General features: G+C 41.4%; 1 protein-coding gene across 1 annotated transcript; it reads left to right on the forward strand.

Moving 5' to 3' along the window:
* Window positions 1-967: 967 nt before the first annotated feature.
* Window positions 968-21,991, forward strand: PTER (phosphotriesterase related; the record flags this gene model as incomplete). The annotated part of the gene is made up of 5 exons (XM_080339395.1): window positions 968-1,026; window positions 12,055-12,528; window positions 14,719-14,984; window positions 18,382-18,522; window positions 21,781-21,991. Exons 2-5 carry the CDS (start codon window positions 12,097-12,099, stop codon window positions 21,989-21,991), a joined length of 1,050 nt encoding a protein of 349 aa, XP_080195521.1. The 5' UTR covers window positions 968-1,026; window positions 12,055-12,096.
* Between the last annotated feature and the right edge of the window lie 2,269 nt (window positions 21,992-24,260).

Here is a 24,260-nt window from a genome sequence, read left to right on the forward strand (position 1 = left end):
GGCTCTGCACAGTGGGATGCAGGGTCACGGCTGGCCCCGGTCTGGTACAAATGGGGACTGGGAGGTAGTCAAAGTAAGATGTAGAGCAACGAGAACAGCAAATACTTCTCTCAGACAAGCTTGAGGTCTCCTTGCCTGGTTCAGGCAACATGTCTGCAAAGTGCACATGGTGGCTTTGCTGCAGCTTTGGCTGTGTTGCAAGGGCTGGAGGAGTTCCTCGCCCTTCATGTCTTTGTTAGTCATGTTCCCAGCATCTCTTTACCCTTCTATAAAATGGAATAGTACCACACAGGATGCTGTGAGCCTTAGGGAAAGGAAACACTTTTGAGATCCTGAGTGGAAAGTGTAAAAACTTGATGGCAGCTGTTTTCATTTCATACTTTACACTTGCGCTTTTATCCAGAATCACTGTCATTGTCACCCTATTTGTGGATACTGGGAAGCGCCTCTTCAACCTTCCCTGTTATTTACATTGCAAGGGCAAATTAGAAAATCCTGCCTCCTGCAAGCCCAAGCATTCACCGCCATCTCCCAGCCCCCCGAAATGACTCAGTGGCTCCAAGCTCCCTCCGTGCTGTGTAAACAGGGAGTATGAGCAAAGGCGGGCAGGATGCTCACTCACATCCACCGACTCTCATCTGCACTTGGAGACAAGGCGGCACAGCACATGCTGCACCCCCTCCCAGGGGAACGGGCTTCTGGGGACCGCGCACCTCCGGTGGCGGGAGAGAGCCCAGCGCCAGGGCCCGCCCCGGGCACCGCGACGGGCGCGTCCCCGCAGGGAGCCAGCAGGGCAGCGCGCTCCTGCCCCGCGGCCTGCCCGGGGCGCCCCGGGCCACAGAGTCCCCGCCGCCCGCGCACCCGGCCCGATCCACCGCTTTCCCCGCCCGCTGCGGCCTCGGGGCCGGGCCGCGCCGGGGAAGTCCCGCCCCGAGCAGGGCGGGAGCCGCGGGCTGCCAGCCGGGGTCGTGCCGCGGCGGCGGGCTGGACTTGCTGCCGGTGGAGGGGCCTGCCCGCGGGGTGCGGGTGAGCGAGCGGCCGGGCGCGGAGGGCCCCATCCCGGCCACCGAGCCGCGCCGCACCCACCCGCTGCCCAAAGCCTTAATTAAGTCCCGGGCCCGAGAGGCGCCCGGGCCCGGAAACTACCCCGGAGTTGAGGGGCGGGAGCTGTTTCCGCCGCCTCCGCTGCGGTCCCGACGCGCTTTGCCCGGCCCGGGCGGGCCTGGGGCGGGGAGGGCGGGAAGCGGCGCCCGCGGCTGGCGGTCGCGAGTCGGGGTCCTGCGGTGCCGGGGCCGCGCCGGGACGCGGTGGCCGGGGGCGGGCGGGCGGTAGCTCCGTGGCGGGGAGTGCAGGTCTGGGCTCCGGGGCGGCGGCGCCGCCGCTCGGCGCGGGGAAGGGCGCTGAGGCCCGGCCCGGCCGCCCGGGTGCGGCCCCGGCGAAGGGGCAGCGGCCTGAATGGGGCAGCGGCGTGGACCGTGAGGAGAGTGCGGCCGGGACAGCGGCCTGGGGCAGGCAGGGTCCTGCGGGGACTGGGGCGGGAGGTGGTGAACACCTTTCTGGAGGAGCGTGTCACAGGATCGGATGGCAGCTATCAGCAGGTATCAGTAACCCCGGGCTCAGGCGGACTTCACCCTGTGAGTGCAGCTGTGAGACTATTTTTAGTGCTGGTATTTAATATTTGTACAGTCTTACCAAGTTAAATATTGAAACCACATTCTCTCTAGTACACTTCTCCCATCAGTCCCTGAGGGTGTCTCTGTGAGGAAGAAATGCCTTAATCCAAAACTGGGCCTTTCAAAGCCTGCCTTCAGCAGCCTCTCCGTCTGGAAGCACCCACAGCCCTCTGCAAGGTGCTTCCAGAGCTGCCTAACTGTGACAAGGCTCAACAGCAAAGTTCCAGACTTGCCCGTGAGCCTTGCTGGGATCTGGGCACCATAGTTTTCTCCATGGCCTGAGGTATGATGCTGCCCTTTAGAGAACAGAGTTGCAGCAGATGCCCTGCTTTCTCCTCCCCCTGCACCAGTTCGGTGAGCTCCAGGGAGCGCTGGCTCACGGTGAGGCAGGTCTGGGTCCCCACTGCCAAGTGGGGTTCAGCATTGAAGCTGAGCCGCTGCCAAACAGTGGCCTTGGGTGTTTGGCCACCCCTCTGCAGCAGGTCTTGTGTCATGGTGAACTTGGTCCTGAGTTGGAGAATACAAGTTCTGTTGGTGAGGAGGAACTCAGACAGGATCTTTTGGCCTAGCAAATACATGAATAGATATGATCTCTAAGAAACTTGTAGATACAATTATTTTCTTTAGGCATGTGCATGTCAGTTCTTAAGGATGGTGTCTTCTGTATACTAGAGACTTGTGATAATTCTTGAATTAAACAAGTTTTTAGCCGGAGGTCACTTGCTTTTGAAAAATTGTCATTTGGTTGTATGGAATTCCCCTGTGCTTTATACTGGATACATTATTCGACATCCTCTGTCATAATATGTTCTGCAGTGTTTGAAGGTTGTTGCCTGCTTTCTGCTGGGGGCTGTATTTCAGTGATGGGTGAAGTGATGCTTCTAATAGGTAGTTTTGTATCATTTTGTCAGGTACTTTGGGATTGTTACATGAAAGACTACATAAGTGTCATTTATTATTATGAATGCCTCTCATGTTTTGGAATTTCACAGACATAATATTTGCCATCATGTCACCATCATCACATTCGTTTTTGTAGTTATAATCAAAGGTGGCAACAGTGGCATTCAGACGCTTAATTACATTTTATTTAGGTGACCAGCACTAACTTATTAAATTAATGCATGGTGGAGCAGGAGCAAGTGTCACTGCTTCTGTCTGTGGTTAGGGAGCCGTCACCTTGCTCTTCACATGTAAAAATCAGTATATAGTGAAGCATATGGCAATAACTAGGATATGTTTCAGAAGTATTTAACTGCTTGGATACGAAGAAGAAAGTAAGAAGAAACACCAGCACCAGCAGCATCATCTCTCATCTGACAGTTTTAAGTAAATCACATTTTTTCATTCAGATCTCAGAAACATGTTGGATCACTCTTCTCAAAAATATTCTGAAACCTGTTTTTTTTCCTGAAGTGATTTCTGTGGAGGAGGGAAGACCAAGGAAGAATTGTATGTTACCTGCTGAGGTACTCTGTCTTCTTCTGCTCTTTCAGGATCTCACCTCTTACCTCAAAGTGTGAAAGAATTGTTTTACCCTACAGTTGTCTTTGCCCTGTCCTGAGTCTCTGAGGTGACAACTAAATGAAAGGCATTGAACTCTTCCTTTGCCGTGATTTGCCTGCCTTCTGGCAGATGGATCTGGAAATGTTCAACTTTCAGGCAGGTCTGGAAATGTTCAACTGGTCTTACTGCTGGAGCTCTTGAGGGTTTTAAACTTTGTTGCAGGACTTGTCTCTGTGTTACTCACTTCAGGCTGGGCAGCAAAGATTTTTTAAAAGCCCAGATAATTAATAGTTTCCAGGACAAAGATACTGAGTTTGTATCTTCTTTCAGAGGTGCTGTGATATTGCGTTCTATGGTACAAAAAGACAAAACAGTGGCAGGTTTCTGTGTCCACTTCTTTTTAAGACTGAAGATTAGGCAGTAACTGGAAAGAAAGCGAAAGGATATGCACAACACCTGACAGTCTCATCAGCTTGTGTGTGTTGGTCGTTCCTGCTGCTTCACTGTTGTACCCAGCTGTGGGTAAAACTTAGTACCAGGAGTTGTACAAGCAAGAGATCGTTGCTTTTGATCACTGACAAAGCATGCAGACTCTATATAGACAGTGTCTAAGTTAAAAGATACTCTTTAAGTTATGTCCATAGGCCTTGAGCTTTCCCTTTGCTCCCATTAACTTTTTTTGTATGGGCTAGTTTCCCATGAGAGCAGAAGTGGACCTTGAGGAGAGCACATGGCTTCTGTTTCCTGCCGCAACCATAGCAGAACAGTCACAGTTGAAACCGTGAAAGCTTTTTCTTGGGGTGTTGTTTTTCCAGTGGGTCTTCAGATTGATTTCAAGTTTTGGGATATGGTTGTTTGCAGTACTGGGCAACTGAATTTACTTCCGTGCATCTAAACCCATTGCTCGCTACTAAAGAAAGTGGTTTTCTGGAAGTCCCTGCTTATCCCAGTTGCTGCAGTGTGAAATCTTGAATGAGGTACTAAACCCCTTCTCCACACTGTTCTCCACTGTGCGTGGCTTCACAGGCTGTGGTGGGTCAGTGACTGGTACGTTCTGCCACAGAGCTGAGCTTGGGGTTCATTCATCTGAATTTCCAAGCTAGTAATGTCCGGTCTTGACCAGGAGCTAGCAATGAACATTGCATAGACATGCGTGATGAGAAGGATGATGTCTGTTCTTTGGTGTCTTTGACCTCCATCCCTTTTCTCTTTAGTTCTACATGTAAAGATCAATACACTGATTTGGTGTGACTCTTGGTGATGGTGCTGCAGAAAGGAGTAGTAATGCTCCATCCTATATGCTTACTGAAATGTTTAAGCTCATATGAAATTATTTAAGTGTATGTGACCTTAAATGGAGATAAAATCAATTAAAGGTGGTGAGAATAACAGTAAGATTAGAGTTATATGTATGCTTGAGTTCAAAATTTGAAATTTAGAGGGAATGTTAATTGGACACGCATTTCTGAAAAGCACAAACTTTTTTCCTATATCATGTTGTCCTAGAAAGAAAGAGGATGTGTGCTTGTAGCCTAGCACCCATGAGAGGCAAATAAGATTCTGTTTAGGCTTAAGAATACAAATGCATGCATCAGCATGCAGGACTCAGCCCATATTTGCATATTGCATAATGTGACTCCAGTCCTAATTTTTGGCCTAAAAATACTATGTGTGCATGTAAAATGTAATTAATGTAATGTTGGACCCTAGGGGAGAATTTTTATCTGACCTTTTATTAGGAGTAATTTTGGAAACTGCCCAAAATGTAAAATCCCCTCAAGTTCTTCTAAAGGAGATGTTCATGAAAAAACACTTATGGGTATGTTGGTCTTGGATTTTTCTGAGGAAGAGAAACTTCCATGTGACTTTGCTCAAAGAAGCCTAGTTTTTTAGACTTATCTGCACAGAAACAAGGTGAAAGTCCTACTCTATTGTGCTTACAATAGCTGAACTTTAACCAAATTGAAAAAAAAGCTTTGCTTCTCGCTTGCCCAGTTCCTTTCCCCAAAGTGTGCTTGTCGGAGGTTCTGAGGGCAGTGAATCAATATACTGGCCTTTCATGTATGTGTAATAGTAATTAAATTTCTCTTGAAATTTAAGTGACTTTGCTTTTAGGTCATAGAACATTGCCAGTGCCACTCAAGCAATGTAACTGCTGTGGTGTGTGTACATGCATATTTTGGTGGGACTTCTGCTTATTCTTGGGGGATTATGTAAAGCTTGGCTAAAGCTCTCCTAATTTTTTTCATAGCATATATTGTAACTTTCATAAAGTCTTTCTTTCAGTATCCCTTCTCACTTCTGTAGTGTGAAAAGCTTCTTGGTTGCTCAAAGCGTATCTAGAAAATCTAATGGAAACCAATATTTAGTATTTCTTTTAGCTTGGCTTCTTAAGGAAATATATGTTTCTGAATAGTCTGGGGACCAGAGGTAGATTGTTGAAGGCCACTGCATTAACCCACTATTCTGAGTATTCAGTGCATTTCAGGAAAAAAATGTGACAAAGTAGAGACAGATTATGCTTTTTAAAGATTTCCCCCAGGAGTTCTCTGGGTTTTGAATCTGTTGGCCAATTTCTACCCAGTCGAACAATTACACTTACCTGAAATGGTGAGGTTCTTACTTGCCCCGTCCAAGTATAGCCACCTAAGGATGGGAAAATACAGGTTGCCCGCTGAGGAAGGAGCAGCAAAATATGCTCATATAGGGTTAGACAGGAGTTGTTGTAGGAGAGAGGCACTGTAAGTGTTCCCCTTCTCTCTGAGAAGAGCATGAAAAGAGTTAAGGCATGAAAAATCTCCTGTGAGACTTTGATCCTTAGGACACAAAGCCTTGCCTCGTTGTTGATGCTTATGAAGTACTAGTGTGCCGTCCTCATGCAGTTTGACTGAGAAGGAGGAAGACCAGCGCCATACAGCCAGTGTTCTCAGCCCCTTAGTACAGTTCTGTACCAGGCAAGGGGCCGTGCTGTGAAAAGCTGTCACAATACTTGTTGATTTTTTTTTCAAATTATCAGAGTAGGAAGGTAGTGAAAAAAGAAGACACTGCCTCTGAATAGATAGGATTGTTTTCCTTGGTTCATTTTTCTGAGTTAGCCTGAAGTCTTACAAATCATGATAATCTCATAGCTCCAGTTTGGGAGAGTAAGAAGACCAATGTCACTTCTGATCAATGTCATTTCTGAAGACAGGGAAGAGTAATTATGACTTCAGTGGGAATAATGTGTCACCTTCAGAGAAGCGCATCTGCCATTTCTGCAGAAGAGACATGAACTTGCCCAGAAACTTGCATTTGTTCATAGAAAGGGGTGTTTCAAAAAGATGGACCCAGTTTCAAAGGGTAATGATTTCAAATTGGGTCCATGGTTTTGAAACACCCTGCGCTTTTGCCCCATTCCCAAATTCTGTTTCTTGAGCAAAATAATCCAAAGTCAATGTGAGATGTGCTGTTATCTTGCATAACTCAGAGACAATGAGTGGTGTGGTGTAGTACAGTGTCGCAGACTGGTGGATACCTTTGCAGACATGGATGCAAAGGGGATTGCTGGGGTAAAGGACAGGTCCTGCTGCTGTCACCCAGCCAGTTGTGGTGAACTCTGCTCCACCACCCTTGTAGCTGCAGTTCCCTGACACTGACTGAGCAAAAAAAGCCATAGTTACTGAAGTGTATAAGAGAAAGCTGCTTTCAGTTGTGTTTGTCCTGTAATTAGCACTTAAGAATACAATTTTTAAGAAGGAAAAGTACAGAGCGTTTCAAAAAGATGGATCCTGCCTCAACATTGGATAGGTTGCATAGGACCCCAAGACTTGCTGCTACACTCTTGGCCCCCAAGACCACCAGACATTATACCCTGCATTTTTTTCTGTGTTTTTGTCCCACCATTAGCAACTAATCTGGATGACCTCAAAACCAGAATCATGGCAGCAAATCCATACTGTACTGTCCATATAGCAGGTGGAGGGAACATAGAGCATTTATAGAAAGGTTACTAAAACTCATTAAACGGTTTGTAAATTCTTGTGTAACATGTTGCCATTATGAAATACAGTGCTTTGAAACTGGGTCCATCTTATTGAAACACCCTACAGATCTGGCATCTGTCTGTCAGACAAGTTGGAAAACTTGCTTGTCTGTTGTGGAAGAGGAAGAACCGTGCTGACAGTATTGAGTTCCTTCCATACTGTAAACCTCTATGGAGCTGGCAGAAGCATGGGGGAAGAGGGAAAGAAGTTCTGTTTTTAAATTCTTCCTGAAGTAGTCTACACGTATTCTCTTACCCTCAGCCTCTTGTCTTCCTTGATCTTGCTCTTTTTCCCCCGTTTCAAAATGTTTGCGTGTGGGGAATGGTGCGATAACACAGCATAGACTAGCTAATGGTAGTTTACTACAGATGTGTCATATATTTTGAATTTGGGGCATTTCCATGCTCTGTAGAGGTTGCTCACAGTAGAAATGAACACTCGAAGTGCTTCCTCCATCTGTAAATACACAGTGAACCTGCACTGTGTCACATTTCCTAGGACTGGCTGATTGTAAAGGAAAGACCCACTTAAAGTGCTCTTGATGCGGCCAGGGCAGCCCTTGTTTCTAGTTGGCAGCTGTGTTTAACTTTTTCTGAATATAATAAATACCTATTGAGCTATTATTTTTGCTTTTTTCTAAATATGTGTCACAGCAATCTGGTTTAATGTCACTGTAATCTCATGTAATGTAATGGCAATAAAATTATTCCCACACAAGTCTAGAGAGAATCTGTGCTAATACCATTACAATGTGCTTACTGAATCAAAACAAATGCAGTGTTAGCATGTGGAAACTGTGTTTATGTGATTATAATGTTTCAGCAATATGAGATTACTGTAGGAAGCAACTAATCCGAACCTAGGGAGACTTCCCATTACAGGGCCATTAAAATGACACAATGACTGAAGTGCGAGTTTCAGATGGGAAAAGCAGAAACACGAATCTTGTCATCAGTATTCAGGCACTACATGTATAGAACTCAGTAGAGTTTTTACCAGAGTCAGTAACGCAGTACCATGACCTTTTTAGCAGTAAGTCTCTTTTCTCTTAACAATACCTCTAGGAAAAATATTTACTTCACCAGTATTTAGTAGCTGGCTAACAGTGAAAGTTGTATTTTGTGCACCATATAATTGGTGGTTGTAAATATTTGTCCAGAGTTTATTACAGAAACATTAAGGTATTGTTTCAAGGCTGTTATAAAATAGTACAAGTTTGGATTGTATCTTAAAGCAATTCTCATTTTATTTTTATCTAAATATGTAATTATGAGGCAATACCATTTATTTCTCTGTTTATACAGCACCTGGAGGAGAGAAGCCTTAGTATGTGGGAGAGCGCCTTGGCGATACCACAGTATGAATTAATGATTTCCAAACCCAAAATACCTGTTATTGCCAGATAGAGCCTACCAGTTTATCTTTTGTCATGGGAATTGGCACTTTCCCCCGCTTCCCTCTCCCCTTCCCCTCAAACTGGGTTAGGTTTCAGGACATACAATTCACATATCTTATGTAGAACCATCTAAAATAGACTTGCTTGTCCAGAGTTAATTCTTGTCTCACTTTGTAGTCCATGGAAAGGTGCAGATAATACAGAAGGTAACTTCTGTCCTATTACAAATATTCACAATGGAGTGGCTGAATTGCCGATGGATACGTCTTTCCAGCTCCACTGTGAACATGGTCGAAACAATTATTCTGGTGAAGACATAAGTCATTTTAAATGGCTAAATGAGGTGATATGAATTCAGTCTCTAACGTATGAAAGAAGAGACTTTCTCAGAAGAAAGTTCTGTATAAAACATGGCATACAAGTCCGTAGTAAAGCACACCAATGTGGATTTCTGTAGTAATGTGTATGTGCAACAGTATAAGCAACAGTCCTTATTCATTTTAAAAGCTGTTTGCACCTAAATTCTGTTTTAAAGACACAAATTAAATTATGGTTTCACCACATGAATCTTATTAGGAATAATGTGTCGTTATAATCAAGGCATGCTGTTCTGTGTAAATGACAGTAGGGAAGATACCAGGACAGTGGTTTTAAAAATAATTCCAGTCACATGTTGTTGTCTGTCTTTATTTTTCATCATTTTTTTATTAAAAGCAGTGGGTTTCTAAAACTCTGTTAGTAAGCAGGCACAGACATTAATATTAATCATATTTTTCATGCAGATACAATTAGGCCTACTTTAAATGCTGTCTGTGTCAGTTTCTGTTTTTGTGATGCTTCTTATATTTATAAAAATCCTTGGCCTCAATCAAATGGTTCCGTAGTAGGCATTGGTTCTGTAAACTCTGTACATGTGCTATAATCTGAAATCCAGTGTCTGAAATCAACAGGCTCATATCTGCTACAAGAGAAACCTGGCACTGGAATGGATGATTTTGGATGTTTCCTGCATTATAAATCAGAAATTGGCAGCCTCAGGCTGTAAGAAGGTCTCATACATGCAGGTGTAGTTCTTCACAGTGTTAAGGCCAGATTAATTGAGGGTAATCTACATTAACTGGGTCGAAAAGAATTAGTGGGATCAAATGTTGAAAATCAACTTTTTATCAGAGTAGTAATCTGAAAGTGAGCAAAAATTCACGTTCAATTAGAGTGGCTTTTTTGAGGAACAGCACTATTAAATAACTAAAAACCTAAAGCAGAAACTCGTTAAGGAAACAGACTGTAAGACATTGTATCAAGTTTTATTAAACTAACTTCAATGCTTATATATTTAATTATATAATGAAATATTTATATAGGTTTGTTTTCCTAACTTAATATATGGATTTGAAAATTGTCAATGAACACTATGTGTCTCAAATGCAGAGAGTAGTTATCACTCTTTATGCTGTCAGGGTTTTACTGAATACTGGAGTCCAGATATTTAACATTAAAAAAGAAAAGGTAATGCAATTATCTTAGAATTATCTTAGTCTCTTTACTGTGCATATAAGAATGACTCCAATCATTGAACTTTCTCCAAACTAGTGAGTTGCTCTATAGAGCACCAGCTTTGTTCAAGGATGGAATTAATGACTGGGTCAGACAACTTAATTGAATTGCAGCTAGCAGCAGTTTCTGACTAAGACAGGTATTTTGCTTTTAATTATTTGCTCAAGAATAATATTTTCTGGAATCATACGCTTCTTAATTTATTTGGCAAAAAATAAATCATTATATTAATCAGCCAGCAGTCTGTTCTATGAGGGTAATTATTCTTCTGCCTTCTCAAACAAGTCAACACACCAGTCTGGAAATGAAATTCATAAAAGAGCAGTTGCTCCTAACTCTGCTTTTACACAAAGCAAGCAAGCATAGTCAGTCCTTTCTCTCTCGTATGGACGACCGAGTTTTCATTGTAAAATAACAGCCAGCTCTGCAGACGTCACTGGGCAGGTGGTATCTGCCTTTTGCAGGGGCTGGGTTGCTCTCGTCCGTGGGTGCTCTGACCATGACGGCTGCTCGGGAGATGAAAGTATCCCCAAAGAGACCTCGACGTTCTCGTGCCCTTTGATATGCAGAGTTCAGTGCCCTTTGGATTTCAGTTTTTCTGTCATGCTGGTAGATTAGCTTTAGCAGTTAAAAGGAAAGTGTCCTCTGAGGGCTTCACCAGTAACAAACCCGTGTTTATGATATTATTCACTAAAAGGGAGACAGAAATGGGAAGGACCTCTCTCTTTAATCAATAATGCATGCTCTAGTTAGTCCTGTCCTCTGGACATGATTAAACATGTATTTTGTTTCATAACTGATGATTTTGGTTGACTAGGGATTATAACTGTATATCCTCAAGCCTTTGCAACTAGCATCAGGCAGATCTAACATGAATTGGGTAGTCAGCTATGTTCAATGTTAATTAGGCACATAAATGAAAAAGACTACCCCCACCCTCTAAAGGAAAAAATACCCCAAAATCCCAATGGGGAGAGCTGCAGCTAATTCTAACCTGTAGAGAGCCAGGCCAAACTCGCGCAGGGCGGATATCTTTGACATGAACCAACTGCCTAAATGTGTATCTTTGTGACCTTATCATTTGGAGTTTTGGCAATAACGTTGTTTCATTCATGTTGATGAAAAATGTCTCTTAGAGGCTGAGCTGTATAAATTCAACTGTTAGGCTAAGGTATGTTCTTAACTGGTAAAATATTTGGCCAATGAAGCTGAGGGGAAGAGCTCTTTGGCTTCTGTCCTGCTGGCTGGGGACCACACTGTATCTTTAGTGACAGTTGTTGGCTTTGGAGGAGTTGTTCTGGGCTGTCCCAGACCCCCACAGCACAGTGTACAGGAGCACCTGAGCCCCTGGTGAGGCCGAAGGAGCAGATGACTCTCCCATCCTGGCGTTCCTCCTACAGAGGGGCAGACAAGATGCCCAAACATGGGGAAAACTTCCTTGGCGTGTGAGGGGGATAGTGAGTCTTGGAGGACACAGATGAACTGAACATACCAGCAAGGAATTTTCAGCGTTGGTGCCAATTATCTTCATCTGGTGGCTCAAGCTTACAAAATTTGACAGCTGCTGAAGAGCAGAGAATCCTAAATGAACATACAGTGGTTGTTATTAAATAGGAAACATTTATCTTAATGTGAAATTGACTATAACACAATAAATGATGATGATTTCTCTGTACTGGAATGTGGTATTTTTAAACTGCTAGAGTACTGATACAAGTGCAGTTGGGTAAAATAAATGTTTTGTTTTCCATACTGACTGCTCTACTGGAAACAGCATTTGCAAACATTCCAGCGAACACACACAGCATGTAGGTACATGTGTGAGAGGAGGGAATTCAGAAATGGTTTTGGAAAGGTTTGGTGTCTCTGAAATGTTTTTGTTTCCTTTCTTCTTCCTTCCCAGGCTCTTAGAATCTGATTTTTTTTTCCCTTTTGTTGAAGAAAAATGCCTTCCTTGAGAGGGAAAGCACAGACTGTCTTGGGCCCTGTGGAGCCAGACCACCTTGGCTATACGTTGACTCATGAACACTTGACTATGAACTACAGCAGCTGTTTTTGTCCACCTTCTCCAGGCCAAGAGCCTCTGTCTGATGGGCCCATTGAGATGAAGAACTTGTTTTGGATTAAGCAAAATCCCTACAGCCATAAAGAAAACCTTCTTTTGTATCAGGAAACAGATGCTGTGAAGGAGGAGCTGCTGTATTATAAAGCAGCAGGTGGTGGGACAATTGTGGAAAACACAACCACAGGAATTGGTCGAGATGTGAATACTTTGAAGAAACTTGCTGAAGAAACTGGAATCCATATTATTGCTGGAGCTGGGTTTTATGTGGATTCCACTCATTCTTCTCAAACACAGGCCATGACAGTGGAGCAGGTAAGTCTTAACCATTGCTTCAGTGTCTCTTTCCTATGAATTATCCCTGGGTGAGTTGAAGTTGAAGGGATGTTCCAGTGAAATAGTTCTCAAAGAGAAGAACTTGGGAACAGCATTACTGCCTGTGTGTTATAGCTGGACCAGCGCTACTTGTGAGTGCTGGGATTATCTGTCAGCATTTCCAGTTCTTAAGCTCTGTTTTCTCTCAGGGAGTTGTTATAATGCAACAGTAAAAGGAAAATAAAGTACTTTGTGTGTGAGCATCTGGTACACCACCAATTATCCTGTTCTTTTTACAGTTTTTAAGGAAAGAGTATATCTCTTCTGCCTCTTTTGTCTCTTATTTTCTGGCTAATTGCTTCCCAATGAAATCACCCAGAATTCATGTAAAAAGCATAAATAATTGCAATATTTATAGGACAGTTGTAAGTCATTGCTCTTCTCAAGCTGTGTGCTATATCTCTCTTCTGTTTGTCCAGACTTTTCAGGGCAGAGTCTGCATCAGGCTGTTTGTACGGTGTCTGAGACAATGTGTTAATAATGACTGAGGTCCCCAGATATTCCTATAATAATAAATATTCATTCATCTCTTATTAAGAAAATGTGATGATAGGGAGAAGAGGGCAGGCAACTCTCCAAGGCAGGAGGCTGTGAATGCAGATGAACAGAGCTGAGAAAATTTTCTAAAAGTCTATCACAGTTTACAAATGAGTCATATTCATTCTAAAAATCAATGGTCAAAACTTGAGCCGTACTGCCAGCCGCACTGGACCCAAGCTGGCCCAAGCTGTACAAACAGTACTACTTCTCCTAAATACTCTTCCATTGCTTGAAATTTGATGCAAATAGATTTCTTGGAGCAAAAGTTTCCCTTCTGTATTTGTTGGACTGCTGGAGACCTACAGATGTCCTGTACTCAGCAGCTAATCAATACTTAATCCAGTCCAGAAGACAGGTGGGTACTTAGGAAGGGTTGTGGAGTCACCAATCCGTGATAACCAGTGGTTCTTCATTTTTCAGTGAGTTTGACATGATGATATGTTTTCTGATTAGACAAAGACAATTTGAATATTTTGAGACACGTTCTTCAGGAGAGGAATGAATTCTTATCTGTTTGTCTACAGAAATGGTTGGTAGATTGGTTGTACATGAAGCAGAAGGTGTGTGATCACAGGATAAAGTGTTTGGCAGAAGCCTGCTGTAAATTGTAATAGCTTAGACTGACTTCTGTGTGTAGATTGTGTATTTACCAATATGTTGTATGAGGCTGTTGAGGATATAGGATGTGGAGATAAGTTACAGATATATTTGAAAATTGGTTTAGGTTTTTTGGGGTTTCCTGCATTTGCTGGCAAATTTCTTTTCTTACTTTGTTCACTTTATTTTTCCATAAAACTGTTATTTCCTTAACATTAAGGGCCAAAGAGTTAGAAGGTCATCATCAGTGCCATTTTGTGTTCTCAATTCTGAATGTCTTCTTTAAAATATATGGTCTATTCTGGAAAAGAAAAACTGAGGCTGTTATAACAAACAGCTTTTATTAGCAAATTCTGATGTCTTTTCTGCCTATGAATATTTTAAAAGCAAGCTACTTTTGAGCCTGTAAGTTTGTCAACTGAGCTTTGTTCTCGTAGTTCTGAGTCAGCAGAGCTCCTATCATTTTGTGTCGGCATTCCCACAAGCAGGATTTGCCATAAATTTGTCTCTTCAGGATCTTTGCCAGAGTTTCTCCCTTCCCTATCCGAATGACAAGGTTTTGTTATTCTCTGAGCCCTTGTTTTGCAATAAATTACAGTTAATTGTTTCTGGACCCAATTCAGGAGTGTGAGGCACAGATTTCATGATAAACTAACTTTTTTTTTTTTCTCTTTTTAAGAAAAATCAGTCTCAGCCTAATTCAGTGTTCAAATTATATATAGACCAGCCTTTCTGGCAAACCTGGTCAATTGTGTGAGTGGATACTGTTAAATTGATTTGCTTCTGTGTTTATTTTAGTCTTAGTGAATGGCTAGCATAATATTAGTTGACAGAAACCAGATTTTATCTGCAGTGTTTTCATACACCCAACTGTTAATTAAATAAGTTCAGAAAGACCTCGGGAGTGTATAACACAGTGTCCATAGGCCAAATTTGATGCTGTTTAACACAAATAGTATTAATAACCAAAAATCTCATTTTGCTGTTCTCTAGCTTACAGGCATTATCGTTGATGAGATACTCAGTGGAGCGGATGGGACTGACATCAAGTGTGGTGTGGTGGGAGAAATAGGTTGCTCCTGGCCTTTGACTGAGAGCGAACGCCGAGTGCTTCAGGCAACCGCACGGGCCCAGTCACAGCTTGGCTGCCCCGTTATCATCCACCCTGGCAGGAACAGCGACGCACCTTTCCAGATCATCCGCATTCTGCAGGAAGCTGGGGCTGATGTTTCAAAGACAGTCATGTCCCACCTGGACAGGTAAGCAGAGTATTCTGCTGTCCCTCCGGCAGTGCTGCCACAACTCACTGGGGTTTGGGGCATTACACTACAAGTAGCTTAGGCTTCTGTTGTACACTGGGATCACAACATGAAGAATTATCTTTAAGCTTACTGACTTAAAAATAGCTGTTTATATAGAGCTTGATCAGCTTCCAGCACGTCAGTTGGGATCAGCATCTAGATTCACATTGATAAAGAGATTTTTGGGTATTAAATGATCTCTGAAGGCCTGGGAGTGAGATTAGGGATAACTGTAGCCACATTTTTAAAAAATAGGAATTCCGTTAATTTGTAACCCTGCACAAATCCCTGTAGTTACAAAGCATTGGATGTTGAGCAGTTCTCACCAAATTGGATGGGAAGCTGCTGGGCTTGCAGCTTTTTTGAAAACTGGGCCACTCTTAAGGGCCTTACCAAAATCTCACAGAAGCTGATGGAGAACTCCTTGATTTGGCTGCATTCTGAATCAAAGCAGAAGGTAGATTTTAATGTCCTGCTACCAGACAGAAGAAATATTGATTAAAAAGAAAATAGTTGGGGTCTGGATAGTTCTTAGCACAGACCAGAGAGCTAACTTTTAGTTTCCTTGAAAGGAAAAACCAGGAGCCCCATGTCAGACATGGAGAGGAAGTGGGGTGCTTTTCCCTCTCCAGTTTATGAACACAGCCTCTATTACTGAATTGGTTTTGTGTGACCTTGTGTTGTTCATGGTGAGCTGGAAAATGTCCAAGCATTGATTAGTTTGGCCAGTTGCTGAATAATGAAGGCTGTTTGTGGTCATATGATTCTCAGCAATTGGATTGTTTGCCCTCAATGTGAGCATAATACAGGCAAAAGCGCTGTGCTCCAAATTTCTAACTGTTATAGGCTCTAGGAGCTTGCAAATTGAGCTACAGGTGGTTTGTATTCACACAGATCTCAATGTTTTACTTGGGGATTTTAGGAACATAAAATTCAGTGCCATTAAATATTATTTATATCTGATTATATATGAATGATATGGGCTTTCTTTATGTATTTACCTGCATTCTGTTGTATCTATAGCTATATTTTTCTCCATTTTTTAAGGAAAAACTGATTACTTAAATCTTTTTGTGAAAGAGGACTGAGCAAGATGCAGGTGTCAGTACTTATGTAGCCATTTTAATACAACGTAAACATCCAGGGACTTTTTTACCTTTATATGCTGCTGTAAATTGTTGGATTCAGTGATTTATCGGTGGAAAATAAGCAATATAAGTAGAGAAACAGTCAAGACAGAGGTGCAGTTTTACTAACAGCCGCTGATGCACAATATGGCATTTCCTTATACTCCCCCTATCATTACTTTCACACATTCAGGTTGGCACTTGCTGTAACATAGTCTTTAAACTACTGTGAAGTTTGGCTTTGCAATGTGCATTTAACATTTTAAGTCTCATCCAGTGAGAAAAATCCACGTGGGAGCATCCCAGTCCCTTAAATGTGAGATAAATTTGTACATAGCTCCATATTTCATGTCTGCTTTTGACATAGACAGAATGGTGGTTTTCAGGTGGATTTACAATCAAATGATAAAACTAAAATGCTGGCTCCCATGTTGTGCAATATAGCACCTTAGAGCAAAAGGTGGCAAGTGTCTGCAGTGAAACTATGTTGCAGATAAAGGCTGAGAAGCAAAAGGCATCAAGTCTTGGCTTTGGCCATTTATTAGGGACCAGGGCTATAAAGTTATCTTGGTAGAGGTCAGCAGTCATTCTTTTGAGGAGCTTTTGTTGGGGGACTCACAGCAACTGTTAAGAATGCCTGCTTGGTAATGGTTTGGTGGGTGTCCCTGCCATGATTTGTATATGAGGCCCAAACTACAGGATGTTTCCTTGTGCTCCATCACCTCTTCCTTGCATTCGAGGCTGCTCAGGGACTCATGTTGCCCACACACCTAATTCCAGCACAGAGACTGGCAATTCCAGCTGGGAACTGCTGCTGCCACCATATCCCTGTGGCTTACAAGGGGACCCAATGGCTGATGAAATTAAGCTCTCCTGCTCTTTGTTGCGGCAGAGCACCCAAAAGCCCAACAATAACAATAGTTTTAAAAATAAGTTGTTCTGGCTGTGAATTTGACATATGTCACTGGGTGGTTTTTGCCACCTGCCCAGGACTGAATACTCCTGGCTCCCATCTCCCTGTGAACTGAGCAGAGCTGGATCTAAGATAACCCGTTCTTTTGCTCTGCACTTTAAAAACTCATTTGGTGATAAATGTTCAATCTCTGTAAACGGTAACATTTATTTTAAAATAACATTTTTTGTATTAATTACAGTTGGCAAGTCTTAGACTCCTGCTGGTGGCAGGCTTGTTTGAACAAGGGTTTTCTCTCTCTCAACCCATCTGTTCCTCCTACTTGGTCCTGTTGTTAAGTCATAATATTGAAATTGTGACATCAGTCATTTCCATGGCAACAGACTGTGATGTAATTGTATAGGGTAAAATTACTTTGTGACATCAAAATCTGCAATAATAAAAAAATTAACTGCTGCCTTTTTGGTTAACTGTGTTGTGGTTATAAAGACAAAATTATCATGTATCCTTTGAGTGGTTTTGTTTTCCTTTGGGTAGCTTGTACTCTCGGTAAAAATGTTTCAAAAAAAATATTCCAGAGAGCTGTTATTTCAGTTGGCATTCTTTTGCAAACAAGCGATGGGTTTTAGTAGCTTTGTTCCTTCAGTTTTCAAATCTGCTGCAAAGCTGGTGTCCCAGGGACTCACAGTGCCATTATGTATTTTGGTGAGAGCGTTTCCTCAAGGCGTTCTGGCCCGATCCCAGTGCAAACAATGATACATTGCTGTTCTAATGACAATCTAGAAACATCACAGAATAGAAACTAAAAACAAAGTTGTGTATTACCAGTGTGTGATGGATGAAACAAGCCCTGGATGTAGCTGTCCCCTGTAACTCTTTCAGGAAAGTAAATCTTTCTTGTGTAAGTAATCCATTGTCTTTTTTTTTAAGTGTCACTATGAATTAACCTCCTCCTTAAATGTCCTTCCTTGTTAGGTTGTCTGTTGAGAGGGTTAGTGATATCACAAGTAAGTAACTTTCCTGTTTCCATTTAAATATTGTCATAAATGTTTTCATTATTTCATGGGGGAGGAGTTGGTTTTGTTTTGGGTTTTTTAAATGCATGAAGTCCCAGATGAATGTGAGAAAGACCATGCTGTGTATCCGCTGAAGTTGCATGTGTCAGAGAGGAGTTCTTTTTTTCAAGAGTGAATTAAATCTTAGGTTATTGATTTTGTTTCTTGCAACTAGGAAGTTGCAAAATACCTTTTCTCATACCAAGAGACTTTTTTTCCTCCTGTTACAATACTGACTTTGTGTTATATATGTTCTGCAGGACTATATTTGATACAAAGAAACTTCTGGAATTTGCTGAACTTGGATGCTACTTAGAGTATGACCTGTTTGGTACAGAATTTATTTACTACCAGTTCCATCCTGAGATTGACATGCCAAGCGACAATGAAAGAATTGCGAGGTATATGCTTACATACAATTTAAGCTATAGCATTCCCATTGGCAAATGAATGTTATTGGTACTTGTTTTAAGGGCATTACAGAATGATTCTGCTTGCTGTTCAAAATTGTCTTTTCTTCATACTAAAAGAACAACCTTTTTTCTTTCCGCTGCTGTCATGTCTTTAGAGCAGCATGTGTGATTTCTCCTGTCTGCAAAGGAAGATGTAGAATCTTACTGCATTTATATAGACTGTAAAAAAGAAAAGGCTGGAGATACTGGATTTTTGTTAGGGTTTGGCTTTTGTTTGAAACGTAGTATTGGAAACCTAGTGCTGTTGCTAAGCACCATCTGAGCCTGTTACATCTCCTCCTGAATGTGCTAACCCAGCAAAACTCGCTGATTGTCTTGGGTGGATTTGATCTTGTGCTTCTGTCCTGAAAACCAGACTTTTGCTCTTCCAAGGACTTCATCACCTCTCCTCCCCCTCTCCTTTTGCCCTTTCTCTCTTCTGAAGGATGAGATTCCTGTCTCCCCAGAACTCCCATGCTCCTCACACTCACAATGTGAAAATATTGGCCCCCCTGACAGGACAGCTCTTCCCTGCTGCTCCTCAGCCCAGCTGCACAGCAAGTCTGTTGTGTTGTGCTAACACAAGATATTGCTGGGGAGGTGCGTTCCTTGCAGAAACTGAGACAGGTAGGATCAGCTGGGAATGGGCATCTCACTCCTTCCATGCTGTCCAGAGGTGTGATCCTCCTGTGCCGAGTGTCTGCACTGTTCTGTGCAGCGCAGTGACAGGTTTCTGAGGGATGAGGTGCCATCCTGCCTCTGTCTTTTTTTCCTTCCAGAGTCACAAACAGTTCTTTCATTCTCCTTGATGAGAAAGATTTTATAATCCCTGATCACTAGTGAAGTAAGTTTCTAGCTTTCACTTACATTTCAGAGGTAGCTTCCCTCCCTCTCTTTGTCAAATTAGCCTCAAAACTAATCTCTGTTTTCAGACTGTTCTCTTCTTAAGAAGGCGCCGTGGTTACTGTTCCACTTACTGCCAAATGTTTGCTGTTCCTTTTCCCACTAGGAATCATTTCCCTCTTAACAGGGCTCTTAGTCTTGCACTCAGTATTTAAAACTGTTCTAATGAATCTGCAGCTTTCATATTTAGAACGGGTAAAGTTGCTCCCCGCTCCTGTGCCACGGGAGCTCAGCATGTGCAGGAGTACCGTGAGGAATATGTGTGGAGGAATGGACTGTGCCTTGGTTAACAAGTGCTTGTTCAACCGTGGCAGACTTTTTATTCCATCCATGATACTTGCTCAGCCACCAATGTCTCTCCTGAAACTCTCTGGCATTTGAGTATTTCTTGCAGCAGGCTGTCTATGGGAAGGAAATACAAAGGGTTGTTTTGGTTTTTTTCCCACTGTATGGTGTGAGTGTGTCTGTTTGAGCTAGAAGTGCCATTAAATGGATTTTTTTTGGCTTTTGATACATCCACATTGGACGTAGGATGGCGGTTGCAATTCCTTGTTTGTTGTTTTTTTCTTTTTGTTTTGTCAAACAGCACCAGAGAGGTGGAAATCAAATTGACCTTTAAATGTGTTGATGAAAATACTAACTGGAAAATACACGTTCAGGTCTTGTCTATTCAAAATGTAAATTTCTGTAGTCCTGCCATACCTACTCAAACACAGTTTAGCCATGTGTGTACTTAATGCATTTTTGCTGCAATCTACTGCCAATTAAATTTAAAAATGGAGTTTTTTCAGGGATCATTTTTGAGTAGGAAACAAGTACTAACTAAACTTACAGGAAAGAGCAAGCAGCAGCAATTAATATGGAGTATAAAGAACCATATGCCTCCCCAACCCATTAAATTAGTCCAAATATGAAAGGACACGATTCAAAGATGATGTTTGGTCAGCTAGGAACTTAGTCCCTCCGGCATTACTGCTCTTATTCTCTGGTTGGCTTGTGGTCTCTCTGTATTTCAGTCTGCAAAAGATACTTGTCATGTGGTCATACTGTTGTATATGTAGTGTTGTGCACTATATGGCACTATTTATGGTGGTTTTTTGAAAGATGCTAATATTTTACCAAGTTCTATCTTACTTGCCTTCTTCCTGCTGCCCATATTGATTTGATCCTGCTATGTGTATCTCCTCATAACTAATTGTAATAAAAACTGACAGTAAGGGCTTTCAGATATGCTGTAGTCACTTATAAAGCTAGTATTTGCTTTCCTATGGATCAAAGCACAATCAAGGTAAAAATTAGAATTTCGCAGCACTGGCAAATGCTGGAATTGGGTGCCTTCAGGAGGAGCAAGCGCTTCCCAAGGCTAGTCTATCTCTGCCGCTTCAATTCTGCAATCCCCTGCCAAACCAAGCTGAAGTTTAATAGGAAACTTCACAGTCACGCAGTATGGAAGTTTAGACACCCACCAAATAAATTCTAAAAAATGAACTAACCAGGGGATTAAGGTTCTCAGAGTGAAATGTGGAACAGAAGGAGTTGTTGTAGCAGACTGGCTACAAGGGAGTGACCAGGGTTATTTCTTTTTCCAAACTGACTTCTTGTTGTTTTGCCAAGTCTCTTCAGCTGGGCTGCCGTATCAACTCCTTGTTTCCTGGCACACGCTGGCACTGTGCAGTGCCTGCCTTATTTATCTTCTGTAATGAACATCTTTGAAACATGTTTGGATGATAACTGTCTATATGGACTATGATGCTGACAGCTTCAAATTTTTATTAACCTAGTTTGCTAAATGGGAATTAACTAAAGATGTGGAAGTATTTGTGTGATAGAGCCAGGCGTCTCAAAGGACCTGTTACACACAGAGTCTGGTCACTAACTAATGTAACAGGGACCAGCTTTGTGACAGCAGCAAGAACTAACCTGCTGAGAAGGAGCTTATGTAGGAAATGGTGAGTTACCCATGTGTGCCATGCTCGGTGATGCCGAAGCTCTTGAATTCCTCTGTGGGCTTAATGGGACTGGGAATGCCAAGTCATGTGCCAACTGGAAAGGGTTTTTCTTCTCCACTTTGAGATGTGTGATGGTACGTTTTCAGAGGTGGTTTGTTTGTTTTGTTTTTTAATTCAATAAAATAAGTGGTTTAATTTCAATTAAGCATAAGGAATATGTCTTCCGAGTACCTGAAAATAAGTATTTCAATTATAAAACAGCCCAGCAGTAATGTAAAAATGTAAGTGCTGCCCAGTTCTGTGCTGTTGCAGCGTGAGGACGTTTCACTGACAGGTGTGCATTTTACCTTCGCAGGGTTCGTCTGCTGGTCGATGAGGGCTATGAAGACAGAATTCTGATCGCTCATGATGTGCACACTAAGAACAGGTTGATGAAATATGGAGGCCATGGATATTCACATATCCTTAAAAATATAGTTCCTAAAATGCTTATTAGAGGCATATCCCAAGATAAAATTGATAAAATACTCCTAGCAAATCCAAAGCAGTGGTTGACTTTTAAGTAGGAAAAATTAATTAGTATTCCTATTTTATAGGGGAGCTTGGTATAATTCACATTTGTTTCAGGAGAGAAGTCACTTTAAAACTTGGTTCTTTTCAGAGAAACTGGAAATCGTTATTAGATGTGAACAAACTGATTTTTACTTTTTTTAATTAGAGCAACAAAATTTTGTATTCTTTCTGCATCTTCTCCCTTCTACAAGTCTGTTCATGAATGATTTACTGGATATGAGCCTACCTGCAAAGTCTTTTCAATTGACATTTTAAAATAATTGTTTCTAGAGAGTAATCTAATGCAATTATTAAATGTTACTCAAAAATATTTGTGAAGATGCATCATCTGTGCTTCGAAGGAAATTATGGTTTTCAATTAAATTCCCCTCCAGGGATAATTCCACTCCAGGGATAATTTTAATCCTTGTAATTTGATAATCTTCTATTTTTCTCTATATTCTTTAAATAATGCATGATTAAAAGTCTGGGACTTTTAAATAGCTTCCATAGGCAATAGAAGGCAAAAGGAATCTCAAATAATTCTACAAAGATATTGTTTGTTTCTAGTTAAACAATTCACTTATTTTTTAACTGAAAGTGTAAAAAATACTTGGAAAAATATATTTTTGAATAAAGCAATTTGATGACCTCTTAAACTACGTGCAGTATTATTACGGATGTTTTTTTAATGGCATTAATTTTTTATCCTGAAGTTTTGGAATCTCACAGCGATCATGTGAAACTTCATGCAAACCAGTTTCTTTTTGTAAGGATGCAACACCAAAAGTCAACATATATTACATAATACGGTTTTAATGAGTTGCAATAGTTATAACAAAGGTTGTGATATAAGTCTTTACAAATTAGTATATCAAGATATGATGAAAAAGGAAGAAATGTTTGCCTTAAATGTGTTTTTCACATAAAGCATGTTCTTTGCTCTTGTCTAACTTTAACCAGGGCAGGTGATTTATCCAAAAAATGGTCTTATCCAGTAGCAGTGACAACCTGATTTCAAAAGCTTCTTCAAATTTGATCATATATGTCTTGTAGTATTGCGTTTTTCCAATAAATACCACAGTAAATATGCACTGCTAGCTGTAAATAATCTCTAGCTTGGTATGTTACTGTTCGTTACTACATGGAAAATCTCTACCTACGCTGCCGCTGTGAGTGCTCTAACCATTAAAAGCAACAGTGGAACAAACAGACATGAAGTCAGTTACACATCTGTTATTAAAATACATTACCTCGTAGAAAAAAAATAAACAGGAGTAGTCACTACAATGTTTGGATATAGATTGGCACTTTGTAATAAAGTAAAAGCGTTAACCATTCTGGTGAGATAATACACAGTCAGCTGGCAGCACAATGTCCCTTTGTAAATCCTAGATGAGTTAGACTGGCAATCCTCTCAGTCAGCCTAGACTAACTCGGCATTCATTTTAAATCGGACAACTCCAAACAGAAAGAGTAACACATTCTTTCTAAGAAAAGCTTCACTCATTCAAACAAGAAGTTTTTAGAGATATTTGTAAAATCTTCATCAGACTTTTCCTGAGCAGCCAGCACTGAAGAGCTTTTTTGTCACGTTTGCAGACGCTTTCGACATTTTAGTGCAGATAAATCTGAGTTTGTACCCTTAGCACAGTAGACAAGGTTGCTTGTGGCAAAGTACATGAAACAGAAATGCTAGGGGTAGCCTCTGTTACTCTTTAACAATTTATAGAAATGTTACCCTGATTTTGCCAAAATGGTAAAAATAAATAACGTAACCAGCTATGCTAAGGAGCCAGCTAATTATCTTGCTAAAATTTAGGTTTAGAATGAAATCTGCAAGTTTTAACAGCCTTCCCTCCCAAAACCAAAGCAAATAATAAGTCAACCTTATGAATAAAAATATTCTGTGGACATTACTGGAATGACTGATTTTAAAGCATTTTTATAACTATGTAACTCATAGTACCTGTGTTTAGTTTAATTCTCCAAGCCATTAATCCTTTATATGGATTAAACTTCTTCGAGACTTTTTATATATATATATATATGAGAATGCGAAAAATAGTTTTTAATACACACTTTTTTTTTTGCATTTAAATATCTGCTTCTTTCTTTGCATATGTGTTACAGTTTTTGGTAATATGCTTATCTGTGTCCATGTCATAGGCACACCTTACTACAAACTAGTAACTCGCTACCATGGAAAAGGTCTGTGTGACAACATTTTCTCACGTGGCTGATCTCCCACTTTTCCTTTGTGGGAAGAATCCCACTAACTTC

This window comes from Nesoenas mayeri, assembly GCF_963082525.1.
Source record: "Nesoenas mayeri genome assembly, chromosome: 2".
Taxonomy (NCBI): Eukaryota; Metazoa; Chordata; class Aves; order Columbiformes; family Columbidae; genus Nesoenas; species Nesoenas mayeri.